This window comes from Poromitra crassiceps (assembly GCF_964638095.1).
Source record: "Poromitra crassiceps genome assembly, chromosome: 20".
Classification (NCBI taxonomy): domain Eukaryota; kingdom Metazoa; phylum Chordata; class Actinopteri; order Beryciformes; family Melamphaidae; genus Poromitra; species Poromitra crassiceps.
The window spans coordinates 26,447,341-26,469,840 of NC_139637.1; the positions used below are offsets into that span (position 1 = coordinate 26,447,341).

The 22,500-nt window shown below is 42.2% G+C and overlaps 1 protein-coding gene and 1 long non-coding RNA gene across 2 annotated transcripts in view; both read left to right on the plus strand.

Moving 5' to 3' along the window:
• The window catches only part of LOC310795041, a 664,395-nt gene that overhangs the window by 595,640 nt on the left and 46,255 nt on the right, over positions 1–22,500 (plus strand). The gene's annotated exons all lie outside the window — the stretch shown is intronic.
• usp11 (ubiquitin specific peptidase 11) overlaps positions 1–22,500 on the plus strand; it is a gene marked incomplete at its 5' end in the record, with an annotated part of 65,526 nt that overhangs the window by 20,632 nt on the left and 22,394 nt on the right. Inside the window, 6 exons of the mRNA XM_083657138.1 lie at positions 1,551–1,612; positions 3,415–3,514; positions 5,308–5,481; positions 8,610–8,768; positions 14,168–14,392; positions 15,533–15,616. Of these exons, the coding sequence (XP_083513264.1) occupies positions 1,551–1,612; positions 3,415–3,514; positions 5,308–5,481; positions 8,610–8,768; positions 14,168–14,392; positions 15,533–15,616 (804 nt within the window). The remainder of the gene's footprint in view (positions 1–1,550; positions 1,613–3,414; positions 3,515–5,307; positions 5,482–8,609; positions 8,769–14,167; positions 14,393–15,532; positions 15,617–22,500) is intronic.

Here is a 22,500-nt window from a genome sequence, read left to right on the forward strand (position 1 = left end):
TTTTAAAATAAAAGTGCATTTATGATTATGATGTATGATGTATTATGATCCATAATTAAAATAAACAACTGCATGTACTTCCATTATATTTTATTCGATTACGGTATTTAATTTTTTTAAATTATTTTCTTTAAATAATCGATTTTTGACATTTGTGAATCGATGCAGAATCGTGCACGTCCGCATCGTGATGCATCTTATAATCGATTATTTTTGACACCCCTACTGCTTAACACATTCACTGCCAGCCGTTTTTTCAATACTGTAGGTAGCTTCTGCCAAGTGGTTTTTTTGAGGATTCTGCCTCATCTTTCAAGAGCCGAGGATTATTTTCTGCTAGGATTTTGTGAATACAAAATATATCAAAAGAACTAATAGAATGTGTGCTTTCTCTGTCTAAAAGAGTTAGTTTGTAGAGTTAGTAGTTATGTAGACATTAGCAGTTGAATACAGCATGGTTTCAGCGTCTGAAAATTTAAGCTGAGATAAATGGCTTTTTGTGAAATTCGATAGAACAGTCACTTTAACCATTTATTTTTCGCATCAGTAAGACGTCAGACATCTAAACAATAGTTTTGAACAGTAATTTCCTCCATAACAGCAGGAAACCCCCCTCTCCTTCAAACTCCTCCCTCCGTGGGCGTTCTCCTCCGCCCTCCTTGGCTCTGCAGCGGGTCTGTCACAAGCGAGTTTCTGCTGCCTGTCTGCTGCCTGGCTGCCCCTCGTCGGGCGAGTCTGGATGGGCTCGCTCGTTTCTTGGGGTTTCGGTTGAGAGCTTTGATGAAGCTTTTGCGATTCTGGGCTTATTTATGCTGCGTGTTTCAAAGTGTGCACCCAGTCTATTTTTGGAACCCCCCACCGTTGTGCGCCACCGTTGTGCGTCTGCGCGAAAGCGAAAGCGTTTTCGCCAATCCATTTTACAGTATGAGAATGGTTTCCTCGCGCTTTCCCCTGCAGTTTTGGCTCTGCTTTTTCTACTCTGGAGAGCACTGTTGCCACTTAGTGGGTCGGTGGAATGGGTTGTACACGTTCGGTGGCTCCCATATTTATATAGGAGATGTAAAAGGGTTAGATCCACGTCCCACCGTCAAAAAAAAAAAAAAAAATTTTTGGACGAGATATCTCGTCATTGGCAGTCAACCGTTGGTTTCTGCTTGACGAGATATCTCGTCCACGGCAGTGAACGTGTTAACACAGTTTGCCATGTGCGTGCTAAATAAAATATATATATTTTTTGACCAATCAGAGTCTGAGCTACAGCCAATTACAATAGGTGAAGAAGAAGTAGAATCTGACCAGAAACAATAGGTACGCTGTGAATACCTAATGAACCGTCTGTTCAGTTCTGTTGAGACGGACAGAAACACAGTCAGCTGTTCACAGAGCTGAGGACCTCCAACATGGCCGCCAGATGGTGTTTACATCACCTGCAAGCTTTTCTGCTCTCCTCCTCTCCTGCCTTCACAACCTCAACTCCTCCTCCACGCGGAGACCAGTCCTAACTTGCCTGTGTGTGTGTGTGTGTGTGTGTGTGTGTGTGTGTGTGTCAGACGGTGATCATGGAGATGAGGAACGCGGACGGCACCTGGCCGAGCTCCAGACCACAAATCATGTAAGAACTACAGTAATGTTACACTCACACACACACACATCATGTAAGAACTACAGTAATGTTACACTCACACACACACACATCACTCAGCTCAGGTGAATAAATCATTCATAACAGCAATAGTCAGAAAAAGCCTTGCTGAAAGCATTCCCAATCCCATATTGTAATCTACTTTAACTCATTGAGTGCTAGCCACTTTTGGAGAACCGACGCTCCCAGTGCCAGAGTTTCAGAGCGTTTTCAGTGATTTCTCGAGGCCCACAGAATATTGTGTGATATTACTATGTAAACACCGAACACGCAAAAAGAACAAGGAGACTCTATTGTATCATCAGCAAAAAAAAGTTTATTGATACCATTTTCCGTTCTTTAGTTATCAGCCGGAGAAGATAGGTCAAAAACAGCAAAAACAGGCATTTCTATCTAGAAGCTGAGATATTCAGCCTTTTGTGAAATGAAGCATTTCAAGCACATTCACTGACTCTAGCTAATATTTTCTGATGTAGTGACGTGGTGTAGTTGTGTGCTGCCCTGCGTGCCCCACCCCCCTCTCCCCCCCTCAGCTGCAAACTCCTCCCCACACTAGTAACACACAGCCTCACGCACCCAGCGTCTATTTTCGGAGTGCTTTTTGTGCGCCGCCTCCCAGGCAGCGCGACAAGGAAATGCCAACCCGGACTGCAGGGGAAGGTTTGGCACTTCGGCGTCGGGTGCTGCCTTTCTGGCGGCTAATCGTGTGAAGAAACTATGCAGACAGACAGACAGAGGCAGAGGAGCTCAGTTGTGTGCGCGGATTGACTGCTGTTGGCAGGCACCGTCAGCTGCAGCCAGAGCCATCTACATGGCTCTGGGCTGCAGCATGAGCGGTTTCTCTTTGATCACGGGGCTTTTTCAGGCTGTATTCCGGACATTTCTCTAATCTGGAGAGCACTGTCGCCACCTGATGAGTCCGTAAAATAGGTTATACAGCTTCAGTAGCTACAATATTTGTACAGGACATACATAAGGCTTTGATCCACGTCCCACCGTCAAAAAAGGCAATTGACGACAGCTATCGTCTTTGGCACTCTACGTTACTAATTACTTTGACGACAGGCGTCGTCATTGGCACTCAATGAGTTAAAGTCGAGCTGAACCCAAAAATGACTTTTCTTTTCTTTTAGTTCAAATACCTGGGTATGCAGTGCACCTATTTAGTAATGTATGCAAAAAAAATCACAAAAATCTAATTTCTTTAGTTTTTCACACTTTTTCACATCAAAAGTTCATTTTTCAACATTTCATTGATAACAGTAATCTACAGTTTGCTGATGTCACCTAGTACTATCAAATGTCTACCCCATTTCAACCAATCATATCACGACATGCAGCTGTCAATCAAATCTTCATTTCATGATAATTTTCTCTTCCAAATAAAGTAGAAAATGGCGCCTAGTGCCTGTCATCTGGCAGAATTCCTATCCCATAAACTAACTACTAACATGGCCAATTGTATGAAACATGAACAAAAAACAAAAACAATAATCTCTAAGAATGCAAAGAAATGTAACTGGCTCGTTAAAACGCGCATTCCAGGAATATCGTATTTACAGAAATAGCGTAAAAGGCGCGCGCTTGAGAGCGTGGTTGTCAGGGGTCTGCCCTCGGAGATTCCAGGCGGGCGGGCAGCACCCATGCATCGGATTGTCCACTCGCTCCGCACGAAGCAGCTGGCTGCCTGGTACTCCGCGGATCCCACTCGCGTAGCACGACAACACGTTGAATCCCACTCGATTTGTGTGTGTGTGTGTGTGTTTTTGCAGGAGGAACTCGGTGGAGGAGCCGGACTCGTACCGAGGCCAGCCGGGAGTCTGTGGCCTCACCAACCTGGGAAACACCTGCTTCATGAACTCAGCTCTGCAGGTCTGACACACGCACACGCACACACTACACACACACCCACACACACACACACTACACGCACCCACAAACACACACACACACGCGTACACACAGGCACACACACATACCCGAAATGAACACCTGCCAAGCGCTGTTGGCGACTAGATTTGACGTTTGCGAGTGACACTGAGAGGTCTGTCTGCCGCGTGGCGAGTCACAAAATAGTCTGCGGTGTGTTGTGGTCTTACGACAGTTGCTTTTTGGCATCGCCAAAGCTCTCCTTTCAGCATTGTTTACCGACGTCACAACCGCTGTACTGACTTCACTCCACACATTTCTTTTTCCAATTCTTTTTCTGGCCTGGCGGGCCCACCAGGCCTGTGGAGGGGAAACACTGACCTGCTTGCTTTCTTCTTCCTTTGTAAAAGCCATGAAAGTAACATTTCGCCTTTGTGGTGAAAGAGAAAAAAAATCATACTGTAGCCTACATGGTAGATGAATCAGTTAATATGTTTCACCCATCCAATTCTTTTATTTCAAATAGTTTTTATTCGTTTTTATGCAATACAAACAAGAAAAAACAAAACCTGTAGAAGACAGACAATACAAAATAGGTGCATGGTTGCATGATGTCATACATGTATACAATCTCCTGAATAATTGTGATGCAATGACAACCAAGTGTAAAAATAAAACCAAAATAATAGAGACAAGGAAAGAACAAGGTGGGAAGAGGGTAGGGTAGAGATGTTGGGGGCAGGGGGCTACTAATCTAAAGTTCTTGCGTCAAATTCCTTATGATAATAATTTAAGAAGGGGTGCCAAGTCATTTCAAACTTTTCCAGAGAACCCTGGACTGTGCATCTGACTTTTTCTAGTTTAAGAAATGACATTACCTCACGAATCCAGCGTGAGTGTGATGGAGGTGTGGGCGATTTCCAGCTAAAAAGAATAAGCCAGCGAGCTAGTAATGTTGAAAAGGCCATTAGATCTGATTGATGTCTGGATATCCCACTGTTGCTAGGGGCAACCCCAAATATTGCAGTAATTGGATCTGGGTCAATCTGTTTTTGACATATATATGAGAATGTATTAAAAATGTCTGACCAGAATGTGTACAATTTTGGGCAAGTCCAAAACGTGTGGCCCAGAGTACCCGGAAACTGATGGCATCTGATGCAATTTGGGTCTGAGCCAGGATATATCCGGGCCAGTTTGGCTTTACAAGGTGTAAGCGGTGGAGTATCTTAAACTGTAACACACCATGTCTGCACCCATCCAATTCTTAACGACTATTCATCAATTGTCGATTAATAATTAACATAGTAGTTAACACGTAGTGTAGCCACTGACCCTCTCCCCCTCCCCCCTGCAGTGTCTCAGCAACACTCCTCCTCTGATGGAGTACTTCCTGACTCTCTCCTCCTCCCCCCTGCAGTGTCTCAACAACACTCCTCCTCTGACAGAGTACTTCCTGACTCTCTCCTCCTCCCCCCTGCAGTGTCTCAGCAACACTCCTCCTCTGATGGAGTACTTCCTGACTCTCTCCCCCTCCCCCCTGCAGTGTCTCAGCAACACTCCTCCTCTGACAGAGTACTTCCTGACTCTCCTCCTCCCCCCTGCAGTGTCTCAGCAACACTCCTCCTCTGATGGAGTACTTCCTGACTCTCTCCTCCTCCCCCCTGCAGTGTCTCAGCAACACTCCTCCTCTGACGGAGTACTTCCTGACTCTCTCCTCCTCCCCCCTGCAGTGTCTCAGCAACACTCCTCCTCTGACGTAGTACTTCCTGACTCTCTCCTCCTCCCCCCTGCAGTGTCTCAGCAACACTCCTCCTCTGACGGAGTACTTCCTGCGGAGCTCCTACCTGGAGGAGCTGAACTTCACCAACCCTCTGGGGATGAAGGGCGAGATCGCCGAGGCCTACGCCGACGTCATCAAACAGATGTGGTCCGGCCGCCATCACTCTGTGGTGCCGCGCATCTTCAAGGTGATACAGACGGACAGACACACACAGAGACATACAGACAGACACAGAGACAGACACAGAGACAGACAGACAGACACAGAGACATACAGACAGACAGACACAGAGACAGACAGACAGACACAGAGACAGACAGACAGACACAGAGACATACAGACAGACACAGAGACATACAGACAGACACAGAGGCATACAGACAGACACAGAGACATACAGACAGACACAGAGACAGACGGACAGACACAGAGACACAGAGACAGACAGACAGACAGACACAGAGACAGACAGACAGACAGACAGACACAGAGACAGACAGACAGACACAGATACATACAGACAGACACAGAGACATACAGACAGACACAGAGACATACAGACAGACACAGAGACACAGACAGACACAGAGACATACAGACATTTTATTTTATTTTATTTTATTTGACGGTTACAAATTGAAATACAATGTACTGAACAAAGTACAGACACGGATCTCAAAGAATAACATCAAGGATAAAACACAATAAAGTCAAGACTTATTTCCATTGTGGTCCATGGTCTTAAACAGGTATATATAAAATAAAATAAAATAAACAATATAAACATGAAAATAATTAACAGATTATGCAGTGAGAGGTAAGAAACATACACATCAAAATACACAGAAGAAAATGTACATCAGAGCTTAGGCATGGACTTGTTCAAGAAGCACAATTTGACCTTCTTCTTGAAAACACCTTGGCTGCTTGTACACTTTAAGTGGAGGGGCAACATGTTCACATTTTTAGCCCCGATAAATTTAAAAGAGCACTTACCTAGGTTTGTTTTAAAGCCAGGTAGACGCAAGTCAGCAGTACTGGCTCTAGTGTTGTGGGAGTGTGTATCTCCACTCCTCTGAAAGTGATTGCTAAGATAATCAGGGGCTCTGTTGTTATAGATGTTATGGACAATGTTAAGTTGGAGCTGGACATATCTAGCATCCACGGGGAGCCAGCCCAGCTTCTGAGTTCTTTTCCCACATGGTCTCTAGGGGCTAGGCCTAGAGTTAGCCTTACTAATTGGTTCTGGGAAACCTGCAGTTTCTCCTTCAAAACCTTGGTCAGACCTCCGTACCAAGAAGAGATGGCATAATCAAAGCAAGAGGAAACCAGAGAGTTGGCTAACAGAAAAAGACTGGCCTGGTCCCGAAAAGGGGCTTTTCTGGCCAGAAACTTAGTTCGGCCAATCACTTTGGTAATTGTTTTTAGGGCCATGGTATCGCCTCCTAAGCTACTGTCTAGGTGGCAGCCTAAATAGCTAACTGAGGCTTTTGCTGCAAAGGACTGGCCCTCAAGGACAATAGTAGACGAGACCAATTTGTGTAACCTGGGTTTTGAACCAAAAATAATATATTCAGTTTTGGCCATATGAAGGGAAAGTTTGTTATCAGTGAGCCAGGATTTTATTTTCTTAAATTCCTCACACAGAGTAGCTTTAAGTCTCTCCACGTCCTTATCAGAGGACAGGATGGCAGAATCATCGGCATAAAGAAACATGTTGACATTGCAGGCAGTTTGTAGGTCGTTAATGTAAATTAAAAATAATAAAGGGCCTAAGACACTCCCCTGCGGGACCCCACAGGTCACAGGCAAGGCAGTGGATATTTGACCATGAAAGACTATTTTTTTTTATCTCTACCTGAAAGGTACGAGATGAACCATCTCAGACAAGGGGGGCTAACGCCTAAAGCAGACAATTTAGAAAAGAGCAAATCGTGGTCGACAGTGTCAAAGGCCTTTTGAAGATCGATCAAAATCATGCCGCAGAGCTTGCCAGCATCCATTTCTGTTCTAATCAAATCTGTTAAGAAAAGCAGGCAGTAATCAGTAGAGTGAGACTTTCTGAAACCAGACTGGAATTTGAATAACAGTTTAGAGTCGTTTAAATACTCATACAGCTGTTCGTGAATTACTTTTTCAAGGACCTTGGAAGTGACACTGAGAATAGAAATCGGCCTGTAGTTGCCTGGGTCAGACCTGCAACCTTTCACCCACACAACAAACAGCGCTGTCCAAGGTGCTGAAGTCCAGCCATACTGTCATTCCCAACAGGATAGTATGGTGCTTTGTTCTTTTGGGAAAAACTCAAAACATGTTTTTTTAGCCTATTTATCTCGTTAACATAAATAATACTAATTACATTGTAAAGGTCATTATTTGTGATGAAAATAATGGTTTTTGGTACCTGCCTTTTAGCTCAGTGGTTGGTATGTACTAGGGATGTTCATTTTGAAAATTTTCCAAAATCGATAATCGGTGAATATTAACGATCAATTATCGATCATCGATTTTATTAATACTTAGAAAATTTTCAATATTTAATTTTTTTTTTTTTTTACAAAATGAATGCCTATGGCAGAAAATACGAAAGACAACGTGTTCTCCTCAATGAACTCTTTATTTCAATGTGTCTCCTCTCCAACACTGCTGTCCCCGGCGCATGCCGGTGTGAATTTCCCATGTTTAAAACAGTTTTGTTGGCACAAAGGCCCGTGCCCAGCCAGAAAACTAGAGACTATATGAAGCTCCACCTCACGTTAGTCGGCTGTGCAATGGAGTGGGGCGAGGAGGAACGAATTCCACCCAAACCTAGTCAAAAAAAAAAAAAATTTTTTTTTTTTTTTTTTTTTTTTTAATAATTAAAAAATCGATCCAAATGCCACAGGATCGATTCCAATCCTTAACGATCGATTATCGATTTTCGATAATTGATGAACATCCCTAGTATGTACAGTATGTTAGAGCCCCACAGGTGTATGTGTTCATGGGGTCTCAGACTCTCCTTATGGGAGCTCAGCCCCCATTGGCCCCCACATCTTTTGCAGACATTCATTTATTTTGACAGTTATTGAGAGTTGATTTAAGTTAAGTTGATGTCAGTGTTATAAGTAACAAGTTGTGAGGAAATTCCACTAGCTCAGCTAACTGACTTGAAAATAAATTGGCAGCACTGCAAGCCTGGTGTTGCTTGCATTTTGATGTGTGATTTCATCTGTGTGTGTGTGTGTGTGTGTGTGTGTGTGTGTGTGTGTGTGTGTGTGTGTGTGTGTGTGTGTGCGCGCGCATGTGTGTGTGCGTGTGTGTGTGTGTCTCCAGACCAAGGTGGGCCACTTTGCATCTCAGTTCCTAGGGTACCAGCAGCACGACAGCCAGGAGCTGCTGTCCTTCCTGTTGGACGGTCTGCACGAAGACCTGAACCGGGTCAAGAACAAGGAGTACATCGAGCTGCGGGACGCCGCCGGCCGGCCCGACCAGGTACCCGCGCGCGTAGGGGATGCAGCCAGCCATGGGCCATTTACATTAATGAGGGAAGTTGGAAACCCTCATTCATGTTTTGGTGGCACCTGTGTTTACCCTGCCTTTTAAACACAAAATGGCTGCCCTGAAAATGGTCAACCCATTACAACATTTTAACCGTGTTAAAACCTCACACTTTTGTGAGGCACAGGCTCCGCTACCACGAGAGTTTCTGTTTTCACTCTCAAAAGAGGGACGTTATCATACTGTGGAAGTTGTGCGCTAGGGCAGCGGTTCCCAACTTGTGGCCCACTTGAAAATAGCGATGCAACAATTATAAATTCTGGTGTACAATTACCGTAGTTTGAGGAAAAACCGCGGTTTCACAGTTTCACGATTATTATTACAGTATGGCCGTATTTTCAGTGGCTGCCTTTTCGAAAGACAAATAATGCAGTAACCAAAATATGCCATGCCTAGATTAACTTCGATTGGAATTGCAGTAATTGATTTAGTTGATTTTTTACTATTTAAATGTTTTACAATTTAAATTATTTATTTAGTATTTTCAGTTACTCTTAAAGAGCATGATGCAGGTTAGACACCACTTTGCATTAATATGTGGGACTTTTATGTAGCAATTAGGATTCTCTTTTGTTTTTTTGTTTTTCCCCCACACACATAGCTGCATCTAGACTGGTTTTTGTGAGGCATCTGGCACGCGCACATAAAAACCCGCAAATCTAGCAATAACACCTGTGATGATTTTAATACTCAATAAACAATGAATGTGGACCATTACCTCCGTACGCCCGGTCTGTTCGTCTGTTGAGAGGCCGCTCGCTGCAGCTAAAACTCCTCCTGTCAGTCTGGAGCTAAAACTCCTCTCCTCTCCTCTCCTCTCCTCTCCTCTCCTCTCCTCTCCTCTCCTCTCCTCTCTCCCTCCTCTCCTCTCCTCTCCTCCTGAGCTCCAGAGTACCACTTGCAGCCGTCTCCGACGATAAAGTTATCCACCTGATACCAGTGTGCAGCCGGTTCACATGAGCTGAGATGGTCGGTCTGCTGTGCCTTGCTGTGGCTCTACAAAATTATATTTGTAAATAGGCGTTATTTTGAAAAATCTATTGCATATTGGGGGTAAACTAGTTTTACTACTTAGTTGCGTTTGACTACTGAAACTATAAAGTGCTATATTAACCATAGATAGAGCCCAAACTAAACAGAAAGTAAACAGTTGCCTTTGGGGGGGAAATGGAGCGGAGTTTTCTTCTTCTCCCGTCAATGCTGAAATGCATTCTGGGCAGTGTCGAATTATCGTACCAGAGGGTCAAAATGGTATTGGTTTTGGTGGTAAATTATCCTAGAAATACGATAATTATCGTACGTCTGGTGTTTTGGAAAGTTTTCTGCCGTACACATTGACTGTATATTATTATTATTATTATTACAGTAAGTACTGTACAGTAGCCCAAGTGTTGTCACAGGTGTTATCTGCACAGATGGCTTTTTTTTTAACATGTGCATTATAATGCCACCTTTTTCTCCATATTTCTGCCCTAGGGGCATGTTTTAATTTTGTTTTTTTGGGGGTATTTTCATAAGAATATAACTGTAAATTCATTCTTTTTTTTACCTGCACCTTTAACATTAACTTTTATTGATCCCCTAGGGGAAATATAACGGATGTGTAGTTGAAGTAGGGCTCCTCGATAAATTGATTTTGAATCGTAATCGAATTAATTAGTTAGGACAATGTTAAAAAAATGAAAATCGTAAAATCGATTGTTTTAACTAGGGTAATTACGTTACGGTGGGGCGGCTCTCTGTCATGTATGCGTGCTGTAGCAGCACGCGTACAAAGACGTTATCACCGGACGCTGAAATGTTGCCTTTAGTTCACATAACACGTGAGGCCACCGAGTAAAGTTAGGACTCACCTCCAAAAGCGCAAATCCACCAGTGTCAAGTGACTGCAGGTTAGCAAGCAACAGCCAGGAAGTTAGGCATAGCAAGTTAGGCTAAAACAGGAAGTTGGGTTGTTCTGCCTTCAGAGTAAAAGCGTAATTTGTCACTTTTTGTCGCATTTGAAAAAAAGAGAGAGAAAAAAGAGCTCTGCAAGGCAACAGATGTTTAGAGAAGTATAATAGTATAAAAAAAATTGAAAATCGAGTTTTGAGAGAAAAAATCGTCAATTTAATTTTTAGGCAAAATCGAACAGCCCTAGGATGACGCCAGGGTTGCGAGCCAGGGGGGGGAGGGGGTGATGGTTGTGTCGTCAATGGTGAGTGAGGTGACGTTTTAAACCGTGGTTAATAGTGAAACTGGTTCATTGCTGCATCCCTACTTGCAAATCTCAAAAAGGTTTGCGGCCTACATCTGATCCTAAACAGAAAGGTTCGCGGCCCACATCTGACCCTAAACAGAAAGGTTCGCGGCCCACATCTGACCCTAAACAGTATGGAGGCCGAATAATGCATTCACAATCAAATCAGAAATCATCAACTGAAAGTGAGGGGCCTGTCTGCAATAGGCTAACGAATAATTGATTACAAATCAAATAACGGTATCATTCAACAACGGAGAAATGCAGTATATAATACACACACACATAAAACACATACTGTATGAACATGGGCGATATCGCAGTAAAAATAAATATTAGGCCATGTCCACACGGAGACGGAAGCTATCTTTTTTTTTTTCGTTTCAGAAAAGTTTTCCATAAACATGGAAACGTTTCAAGAAATGTGTGTATCCACATGAAACCACTGAAACCGCTGTAGAATAACAGAGAATAAGACAATCTCGTCAATAATGGCATACAACCTCTAGGGGCGCACAGTCTATAATGTGTATCTCACTGTAGCAGCAGCTTAAACCCTTGGCTTTGCGGGGAGGTTTGCCATATCGATGAATAAAATGATGAAACCTACAGTATACAGGCAAATGCAGAGCTGTTCAGCAGGGCTGATGGTCTCCCTGTAGCCTACAATATGTAAGGGTTAATGCACGACGAGGTGTCCATTATCACTTTTTAAGGGACGACGTGGAGGCGTGAACCGTCCGAGGCGAAGCCGAGGATGGTTTGCCTCCGCGAAGTCCCTTAAAAAGTGATAATGGACACCTCGAAGTGCATTAACCCGCTTATACCATGGTCACTTGCCAAAGAAACAAAACAAGACCATTCATTTATATTTCCATGCATTTTGCAATCAAAATGTAGTTTTCATAACCTTGAATATGAGTTGAGAACCGGCGAGACAAAATAGTCCCCTCGAGATTAGGCTATCATGGGATAAAATGGCTGCTTAGTTTCTACACCTGGCACAATTCTAGAATCAAGCTAACTAATAATTTGGCCAATTGTAGCCTATGTAACAACATACAAAATAAAACGGCAATGTCTAAGAATGCAACGCCATGTAACTGGGTCGTTTAAACTCGCATTCCAGGGAATTGCGTTAACGTCTGCGGGTCTTATAAGACGTAAATGGCGCGAGGCAGGAGCAGAGTGAAAACTATCTGCTTTCAGTATGTTGGAGTCCAAAAAAAACTGCTTGTTTTGCCATCTGCGGGAAGGCTCAAACTGTCAATAGTGTTTGGCAACATGGAAACGACTCTATACATGAGTATTATTCTCCAGGGTTTACTGTGGGACAGAGAAAATGTGCGTATGAAGAGGCGAGAGGAGAGAGAGAGAAAGGAGGACAGCACAGCGCTGTTGACACACACAGTGCAAGCTTCCCTGCTCCTCTCTCTCTCTCTCTCTCTCTCTCTCTCTCTCTCTCTCTCTCTCTCTCTCTCTCTCTCTCTCTCTCTCTCTCTCTCTTTCCTCGGCTGTTCACGCCCATTTTCTCTGTCCGGAGAGTGGCTCATAATGGCTCAGAGCCGGCTTCTGTCAGGGGAGGGAAATCTCCGAAACGAAAATCAAAATTGTAAATAAGAGTTATTTTTGATAAACTGAGCACACAGGGGTGATTTAAATACTTACTTTGACCGAGTCAATTTTTTTCTCAACTTAGAAAATTGTCATATTAACCCTTAACGGGGGTATAGAGCTCAAACAGCTCTCTTGATAACACTGTGAAACTATGGCGCATTGATATGAACGGTGAACAGACCATTTAGCTAGGTGTCCATTATCACTGTACAATATCACTTTTTAATGGACACCTTGCAGCCAATCAGAATCGAGTATTCACCCAGACCATGGTATAAAGAACGTTAACTATCGGTGACATTCCTGATATCATCCACTTCCATGATCTTTAGACATGTTGCAAACACATCCCAGCGTATTGGCCACTCCTGCACATCACAGCACAGGCTAAATGATGCAACATAAATATACATTATATAAACTCATGGCATAAATGTGTTTTTATTGGAAAAAGTCGCGTCAAGTAAGCTAAAGTCTTGTTGGAGTGGACACGAGCGGATATCACAGACATCACAGTGCAACCGCGTGTTCCTCAAACCTCTCACTTCCCTATTCACGTTGTATTTACGAGGGCTATATATAGGGCAAGAGAGTATGTTGGTTACACTCAGGGTTTACATTTCATTTCATTTCATTTTGTCCAATATTAAAATATTCCAGAATTGCATGTTGTATTAAAAATAAATATAATTTCTATCTAACACGTTAAGCCTGATTTTGTTTGTGTTATTGTAAAAATGTAGCCGCCGCTAAGCCTTCTGGGAAATATCCGATGAAGGGAGGGGAGGGGTGGATGGGAAGAGTCAGCTGTGGAGCCCTGAGGATGTTGTAGGCTACACGCTGTTCTCCGTGTCCACTTGTTGCTGACGGTGGTAATAGAGGAGCATTATATTTTGCTGCAAGATCCCCACTGCTGTAGCACGAACGTTACTGCCATGATTGTTATTGTTGCTAGTGGAGAGAGGTGGGGCTATGGCGTCATCGTTTCAGGAAAGATGCGTATGGGTTGTAAACACGGAAATGCAAGGGTGGCGTCTTCAGATTCAATCACTCTGGGACCCGTTTTGAAAAATTAGCGTATACTCCCAGAACGTATAGTCCCAGAACGCGGTTCCATCTGGACGAAACGTCTATATGACAAAAAACCTTAGCGGATACACCTAAACTCGTCTCCGTGTGGACATGGCCTTAGTCCTGCGTGCGAAAGGTCACCACAGTATATTATTTTCCACTTAGAATGCCGTGCAGCAGTGTGACATTTGTTTGAGAGGGGGGGGGGCTACCTACTGTACACCCATGGTGGCTACGCTACATTAGCTAAACAATAGCAGCGGAAAAAAATACTTTTTATTTATTTGTTTACTGTATTATTTCTCTTTCCAAAAGCAGCAACTGCGTGGGGGAAAATTCCAATACAACCTCTAATTAAAGCTCATGTGATTTGATTTCTCCGTGTTTCTCCTTCCTGTCCGGGCAGGAAGTGGCGGAGGAGGCGTGGCGGAACCACCGGCGGCGCAACGACTCTGTGATCGTGGACACGTTCCACGGCCTGTTCAAGTCCACACTGGTCTGCCCCGAGTGCCAAAAGGTCTCGGTCACCTTCGACCCCTTCTGCTACCTGAGCGTCCCCCTGCCCGTCAGCAAGGAGCGCGTCATGGAGGTCTTCTTCGTCTCCCTGGACCCCAACGCCAAGCCCGTGCAGGTGACACACCCTCTGCTCTCAAGCTCTGCGTGCTTAGAGGGATAAGATCCAAAAGCTAGTTTGTTCCACTTTCCACTGCAACATAATAAGACCGCAGGCAGGCGCTGTTGTAAAAGAAGCAGCGACTCATCTCATCTTCAGTATACTCTTTGTCTGCGATGAAACGGAAGTAGTGGCCGTACTGGTTTTTCGGTCATATCGCCGTGAAAAACATGATTTTAGAAGGTAAATTATTGCTCATTGTCAACTAGGGCTGTGAATCTTCACTGGCCTCACGATTCGATTCGATTACGATTCAGAGGGCTACGATTCGATTACGATTATCGATGCATCTCGATGCATCTTAAATCGATGCATCCCTTTTTTCCCCAATACATGATTTTTTTTTTTCTCACCTTCTTTTTTCTCACTGTGTGGCTACTTTTAAAATAAAAGTGCATTTAGAATTGCATTGTATTATGATCCAAATAAACAACTGCATGTACTTCCATTATATTTTATTCGATTATCCAAAAAAAAATGTTTTTGTTAAATAATCGATTTTTGACATTTGTGAATCGATGCAGAATCGTGCACGTCCGCATCGCGATGCATCTTATAATCGATTATTTTTGACACCCCTATTGTGAACAAACCAGCCAACATATATCAAAGCTGATTAACTTTATGGGAAGAGCGTAACTCGAACTGGTTAAAAGTGACTATCATGGCGTTTTGAGCCTGGTGAACCGTTAGTTAGCAAACGTAGCGGCTAACACCTAGCTAGCGGCAGAGGGTATTTACTGTAAATACATTTATCTACGACACATCACTCGTTAGACAACATCATGTCTGATGTCATCACCCGTTTTTACCAACACATTAGTTTTAGGACTTTGAGGCCAAAATAAGGTTATTTGTCCACAAAATACACTGGGGACACTGTGGCTAATCAGCAGAGCAAAGATTGGTAAACATATCATTTTTTTCGTTCCTTTAACGGTTTCCTCTGATAGCTTTCAATATTACTTTAAACTGAACGGTTCTCTGTTTTCCCTTTATCTATAATGTGTGTGTTAATGTGTGTGTGTGTGTGTGTGTGTGTGTGTGTGTGTGTGTGTGTGTGTGTGTGTGTGTGTGTGTGTGTGTGCGTGTGTGTAGCATCGTGTTGTGGTTCCTAAAGCAGGGAAGGTTTCTGACCTCTGCTCCGCTCTGTCAGAGATGACCAGCGTCCCAGCCAGCCAGGTCAGTCACTGTGTGTGTGTGTGTGTGTGTGTGCGCGTGTGTGTGCGCGTGTGTGTGTGCGTGTGCGTGTGTGTGTGCGTGCGTGCATGCGTGCGTGTGTGTGGGGATGGTAGGAGCTGTTACACAGGACCTGCCACGTCCTTAGCCTGGTTAAAAGCGTCCTGATCATGTGACCTCACTTCCTGTTTGGCTCGACGTATCAGTCTCGACTTCCAGCCGTCCACAGTGATTTCAGTGGGTGGGACGACTTGCCTTGACAGACAACTCCTTCAGCCAATCAGCGTTGCCGAATCCAATTCAAATCCACTCGGAAGAATGGCGAAAACGGCTTTTCCAAGTATATAGTGTGGAGCACACCCAAAAGGTTTGAAGAGGTGCAGACTAACGGAAATTCAAAGTAACATAAAGAAAGGAAGTCTCGACTTCCGGAAGATGGCGGAGAGAGTAGCTGCGTAATTAACCACCTCTCTCAAGTCGGAAGAAATAAACCCACATAATAAGAATAATTCGACGGATTAATGGAGGAAATGAGTGTGGGAACTCTTACAAGAAGTCAGAAAGGCAAAAACGAACAAAGCAAAAGTGAAAAACAACAAGAATTGGACGTAAACCCCGAACGTGACCACGAGGGAGAAGAAACGGAGAAAATGGAACACGCAGAAGTGCTGCGAGCTGGGCTTGCTACAATTAGCAACGATATAAGAGAGCTCAAACAGGAATTACGAAATGAACTAACCACATTCAAAGACGAACTGAAGAAAGAAATTAAAGAAGAAATAGCCAATTTTAGGCAAGAAATAGACCGGAAACTCACGGAAAACAGCAACGAGATACAGGCTCAAAAGACGAGCATGGAGGAAGCACAGGTGCGCGTATCTGACTTGGAGGATTGGCAAGTAGAGGCAAACATGACATTGTTGGAGGTAGCAGAGCGGGCACGCCAGATGCAAGACAAGGTAACCGATCTCGAAGGGAGGTCCCGGAGGAATAATATCAGAATATTTGGCGTGCCTGAAGACACGGAGGGGAACTCCGCTAGCAAATACATGGAGCAACTCTTCACTACCGAGCTCGACCTGCCAGAGGGGATTCAACTTCAGATACAACGAGCCCACCGAGCGCTCAATCAAAAACCGGGACCAGGTGCTACTCCCAGATCAATCGTCATTAACTTTCTCCAGTTCGAGGTAAAAGAAATGGTTCTGAAGAAAGCGTGGCAGAAGAAGATATGTGTGGGGGAGAAGCAAATCTACTTTGACCATGATTATGCTACTGAAATTGTCCAGAGGCGGAAGGCATATATGGGCATCAAAAAAGTGCTGAAAGAGAACGGGATACGTTTCCAGACCCCATTTGACAGGATGCGGATCCATTGGAACAACGGAGTGAAGACATACGGAGACGCCAAGGAGGCTACACGAGACGTGAAGGCGAGAGGCTACACGGTGAACGTTCCAGGTGGAGGCAACGCACACGGGCAACGGGAGGAGAACGGAGGAGGAGCGCAGGAGCAGCGAAAGCAGTCCAAAGAGCGGAGCCAGGAAGTGATGCGGCGGGTGAAAGAGAAGCTGCAAGTATACCAGTCGAAATAGACTAATGCTTTGCTAACTACAGCGGATCGGGAAAAGCACAGGTATGGTGAAAATCAAAGTCAATGATGAAGAGACAGAGAAGGGCTGAAGATAATAAATAAGGAGCTAGCCTTTTCAACCATCTTTAATGCCCATACCTACAAACCGGACTAGACACTAGAGTGTCAACAGCATGGGTAAATAGATCCGCAGTGGGAATATTTGATTTTTGTTGTTGTTTTTCAGGCTTCTTTACATAATATTACATTCAGAACCGACTGATAGAGGTTTAGTTACATAGGTTGAGTTTAAGTTGGACATTACTAGATACTGGGGACTCACACTAGTAGGTTAAAGTCCTAGGTCTAGAGAGGGGCCCTCTGAGAGATGAGGATTTCCCCCACACACACCAATGGTGAATTGGGGAGGTTACCCCTCATTTTGAAGTCATATGTGTTATGTGTTTATGTTGAGTTTGTCAATATCTATGGTTGTGTAGTTCTAAACTGTTTGGGAGCATATATTCAGAGAGTGAGAAAACATAAGGATGACTAACAATATCAAGATAATGTCGCTGAATGTGAATGGTCTAAGCACTCCAGTGAAAAGAGAAAGAGTTATGACTAAGTTAAAAAAGGAGAAGGCACAAATTATATTCCTTCAGGAGACCCATTTATCCCAATTAGAACATGGAAAGTTAAAAAGATACGGATACAGGAATTCATATTTCAGCTCATACAAAGGGGGACGCAGAAGGGGGGTTGCAACATTAATATCTAATACAACACAATTTGAATATGAAAAGGAATTCAAAGACAAAGACGGCAGATTTATTATAGTAAAAGGAAGACTAGAAAATGAACCAATAACACTGGTAAATGTATATGCGCCCCCAGAGAGTGATAGATGTTTCTTTAAATCTCTCTTTGATGTCATAGCTGCAGAAACAGAGGGAACCTTGGTTTGTGGCGGGGATTTCAATGTTGTTATGAACCACATAAATGACACAACGAGTCGCAAAAAAACAAAAATGCAACTAACAAAGTTTGTAAATATGTCATTGGAAGAGATGGGGATGATGGATATATGGAGAACACTTCATCCTTTGGAAAGAGATTTTACACATTACTCAGCTGCTCATAAAGTCCATTCAAGAATAGATTATTTTTTTATTAATAAAGGTGATAGACATAGAGTGGAGGAATGTAGAATTGGAGGAGCAGATGTGTCTGACCATAACCCACTCTATTTGAAATTAAGTCTAAACATCAGGAAACGACATACAGTATGGAGACTCAACATGGGAATATTAAATAATGAAACAAGAAAGGAGATGATAAAGGCAGAAATAAAAAGATACATAGAAGAAAATAACAATGGAGCAGTGGACCCAACGATAATGTGGGATGCCATGAAGGCGGTCATCAGGGGAAAATTATTGGCTGTAACTGCTAGTCTAAAAAAGGCTAAAGCAGCGGCATATGAAAACGATACTGGAAAATTAAGAGAATTGGAAAGGGAATATCAGGATACAAAAGATGAAGAGATATATCAACAAATTAAGACCTTGAAAGCCAAGATAAATGACATACAGATAGAGGAAATTGAAAGAAGAAACATGTTTATGAAACAGAAGTACTATGAAGTGGGACCAAGAGCTACTAAATTATTAGCCAAACGCATCCGCAAGCAACAAGCAATTAATAATATATGTAAAATAAGGGAACCCCACACAAACGAGTTGAAATATGCACCAGAGGATATAGAGAAAATCTTCCAGAGATATTACAAAGACCTGTATACACAACCCCCATCTGCAGATGAAGAAGAAATGAAAGCATTTTTGAACTCATTGGATCTACCATCCATTGGAAATATACAGAATGATATAATGACGGCCAATATCACAATGCAGGAGGTGATGGATGCGATAAGTAAATTAAAAAATAATAAATCTCCGGGTGGCGATGGCTACCCTGCGGAGTGGTACAAGATGTTTAGGGATGAGCTGGCACCATTACTCCTGGAATCTTTCAATTATACACTGGAAAGCAACAAAATACCACCATCATGGACTGAAGCAATAATCACAGTCATTCCCAAGCCAGGTAGAGATAAAGAACACTGTGGGAGTTACAGACCAATTTCGATATTAAACGTAGACTACAAACTATATACAGCAATTATTTCTAAGCGATTGAATACATTTTTAGCGGATTTGATAGAAGAAGACCAAACAGGATTTATAAGAGAACGCCAAGCGCAAGACAATATCAGGAGAACTATACATATTGTAGATGAGGCCCAAAAGAATAAACACAGTACAGTATTAATAAGCATCGATGCAGAAAAAGCCTTCGATTGTGTAAATTGGAAATTTCTATATGAAGTCTTAGAACGGTTTGGATTTAATAAGAAATCAATACAATGTATCAAGTCATTATATCAAGAACCCACAGCCAGGCTTAAAATAAATGGAAGTTTGACAGACAAAATTAATCTACAGAGGTCGACGAGGCAAGGATGTTGCCTTTCTCCAAGTCTATTCGCTCTTTTCATAGAACCATTGGCTCAAGCAATCCGTGAAAATAAAGAAATTAAAGGAGTTAAAATAAAAGACACGGAACATAAGATTGGGCTCTTCGCGGATGACGTCATCGCCTACCTGGAGCAACCGAATAAATCACTTCCTGCATTGATGAAGCTTTTAGAAGCATTTGGACACCTGTCAGGATATAAAATAAATGTAACGAAAACACAGGTCTTAACACTTAATTATACACCATCAGAACAGATTAAGGAATCATTTAATTTCAATTGGAATCTCAAGAAAATAAAATACCTGGGGGTTAACATCACCAAAAGAATATCAAAATTATATAAAGCAAATTATAACGGAGTAAACCAAGAAATTCTAAAAGACATTGAAAGATGGTCCACTTTACCGCTGGACTTTAGCTCAAGGATTGAATCAATTAAAATGAATATTGTACCCAGACTTCTTTATCTTTTCCAGTCACTGCCAGTAGATGTCCCCCTAACCCAATTTGTGACTTGGGACAGGGTCATTTCAAGATTTATATGGGGGGGGAAAAAACCCAGAGTAAGATATGAAACTCTCCAGCTGCCGAAAGATAAAGGAGGCATGACTCTCCCAAACTTAAAAGAATATTTTTATGCAGCCCAATTAAGATATATAGTTTGTTGGTGCAAGCCAAAGTATAAAGCAAAATGGAAGGAAATGGAAAATGAGTATGGGGGAGTGCCTATCCAGACCATTATTGGAGATAAGAGAGTTTATAAAAAAACTGGAAATCAAATTGACTCAATTACATCATTCACATTGGAAATATGGTTTAGAATAATTAAAAAATATAAGATAAAAAAAGATATAAATTTGCTAAAATGGGTATCATTTGATAGTAGTTTCAAACCGGCCGATTATGATAGAGGATTTAAACAATGGGTAACGAAGGGAATCACAGCATGGTGTACATTAGTGAATGATGGGCAGCTGGAGAGTTTTCAGAATATAAAAGATAAATACAATCTGGAGAAAAACGAATTTTACAGGTATCTACAACTAAGGGATTATTATATCAAGGAAATCAAGGGAGATCCCTCCATAGAAGTGTTTGGTGTGATCAAAATAATAATTAATTCATATAATAATAATAACATCAGAATTATATCTGCGTTATACCAAGCATTGAAGACAAATAAAAACTCAACTGAATATATCAAAGAGAAATGGGAGTCAGAGCTCAATATAAAAATCTCTGAAGAGGATTGGCAAAACATGTGGACAATACACCAAACATCCACCAGTTCACGGGTATGGAGAGAGTTCTCTTGGAAAAACTTGATACGTTTTTTTATAACGCCCAAGGTCAAGAGTAAATATTCAAATATAAATGTACAATGTTGGAGAGAATGTGGATCATCAGATGCAAATCACACACATATATTCTGGAATTGTTCCAAGTTAACATTGTATTGGACTGAGATTCATAAGTTTGTACAGAAGATACTTAGATATGATATCCCTAAGAGTTACAATGTACTATATCTGTGTAACTTCACTGAAGAAAATGTACGATTGCGAGATAGATATTTGACCAAAATCTTATTAATAGCAAGTAAAAAAGCTGTCACAAGGAAGTGGGGACAAGTAGAACCTCCTACTCAAGGGCAATGGAGGGGTATAATAGAAGAAATCTATAGCATGGAGAAACTGACTTATCGATTAAGACTACAGGAACAACAACTGGAAGAGAAATGGGAGAAATGGACAATATTCAAATCACAAAACAGCGACGAAGATAACTGATAAAACAAGCCGGCAATTGACGGACTCACTGGAAGAAAAAAAAAAGGAAAAAAAATGAAAGAAGCACCCAAACAGTATTTTTTTCCTTTGACATTTTCTTTTTCTTATAATTATGTATGTCCTTTCTGTATAAGTCTTGTCCTGTATATGTATACTTGTTCAGAAAACGAAACTCAATAAAAACTAAAGTGTAAAAAAAAAAAAGAAAGGAAGTCTCCTCTGCTGTGTTTTCATGGGTTACACCAACATGTTTTGGCCAAAGTGCCTTCGTCAGCGTGCAGTGAAACGGCTTTTCCGCCATGAAACTCGAGTCTATTTCTGCAATAACTGCACTTACGGCTGTTGACTCTACTAACGTTAACGTTACCGCCCCTTTCATCAGGCGACGCCATTACTGTTTTGCCCTGATCGGCCCCCGTTATGTCAACAACTACGACGCGGTCCCTAATTGGTAGGGGTGTGCCACCTTAGGCACCTCACGATTCGATTCGATTACGATTAAGGGTGCTACGATTCGATTATTAAACGATTACGATTAATCGCGATTACGATTTCGATGCATCTTTTCCCCATACAGGATTTCTTTGTCAATATCTTTTTCCCCATACAGGATTTCTTTGTCATTATCCATTAATTAAAGGAAACAAACAAATTTACCTCCATTATCTTTTATTTAGATCAATCAGACCAAACACAATACATCTAAAACATTTTACATTTCCCACAACAAAAAGCTGCTCTTTACAGGTGAGATTATTTGAAATAAAGTGCCTTTAGAAACTCCTTTTATTTTAACCAAAATTCTCTGCTGTTTTCACAGATTTAGGATTAATATAAAAAACAAATAGCTTATTCTGCTGTTTTCACAGATTTCTGTACTGGCAGGATTAATACAAAAATAGCTTATTCTGTATTCAGTAATAGAAAACTTTTAACCAAAATCCTCTGCTTTTTTCACAGATTTCGGTACTAGCATGTTTGTT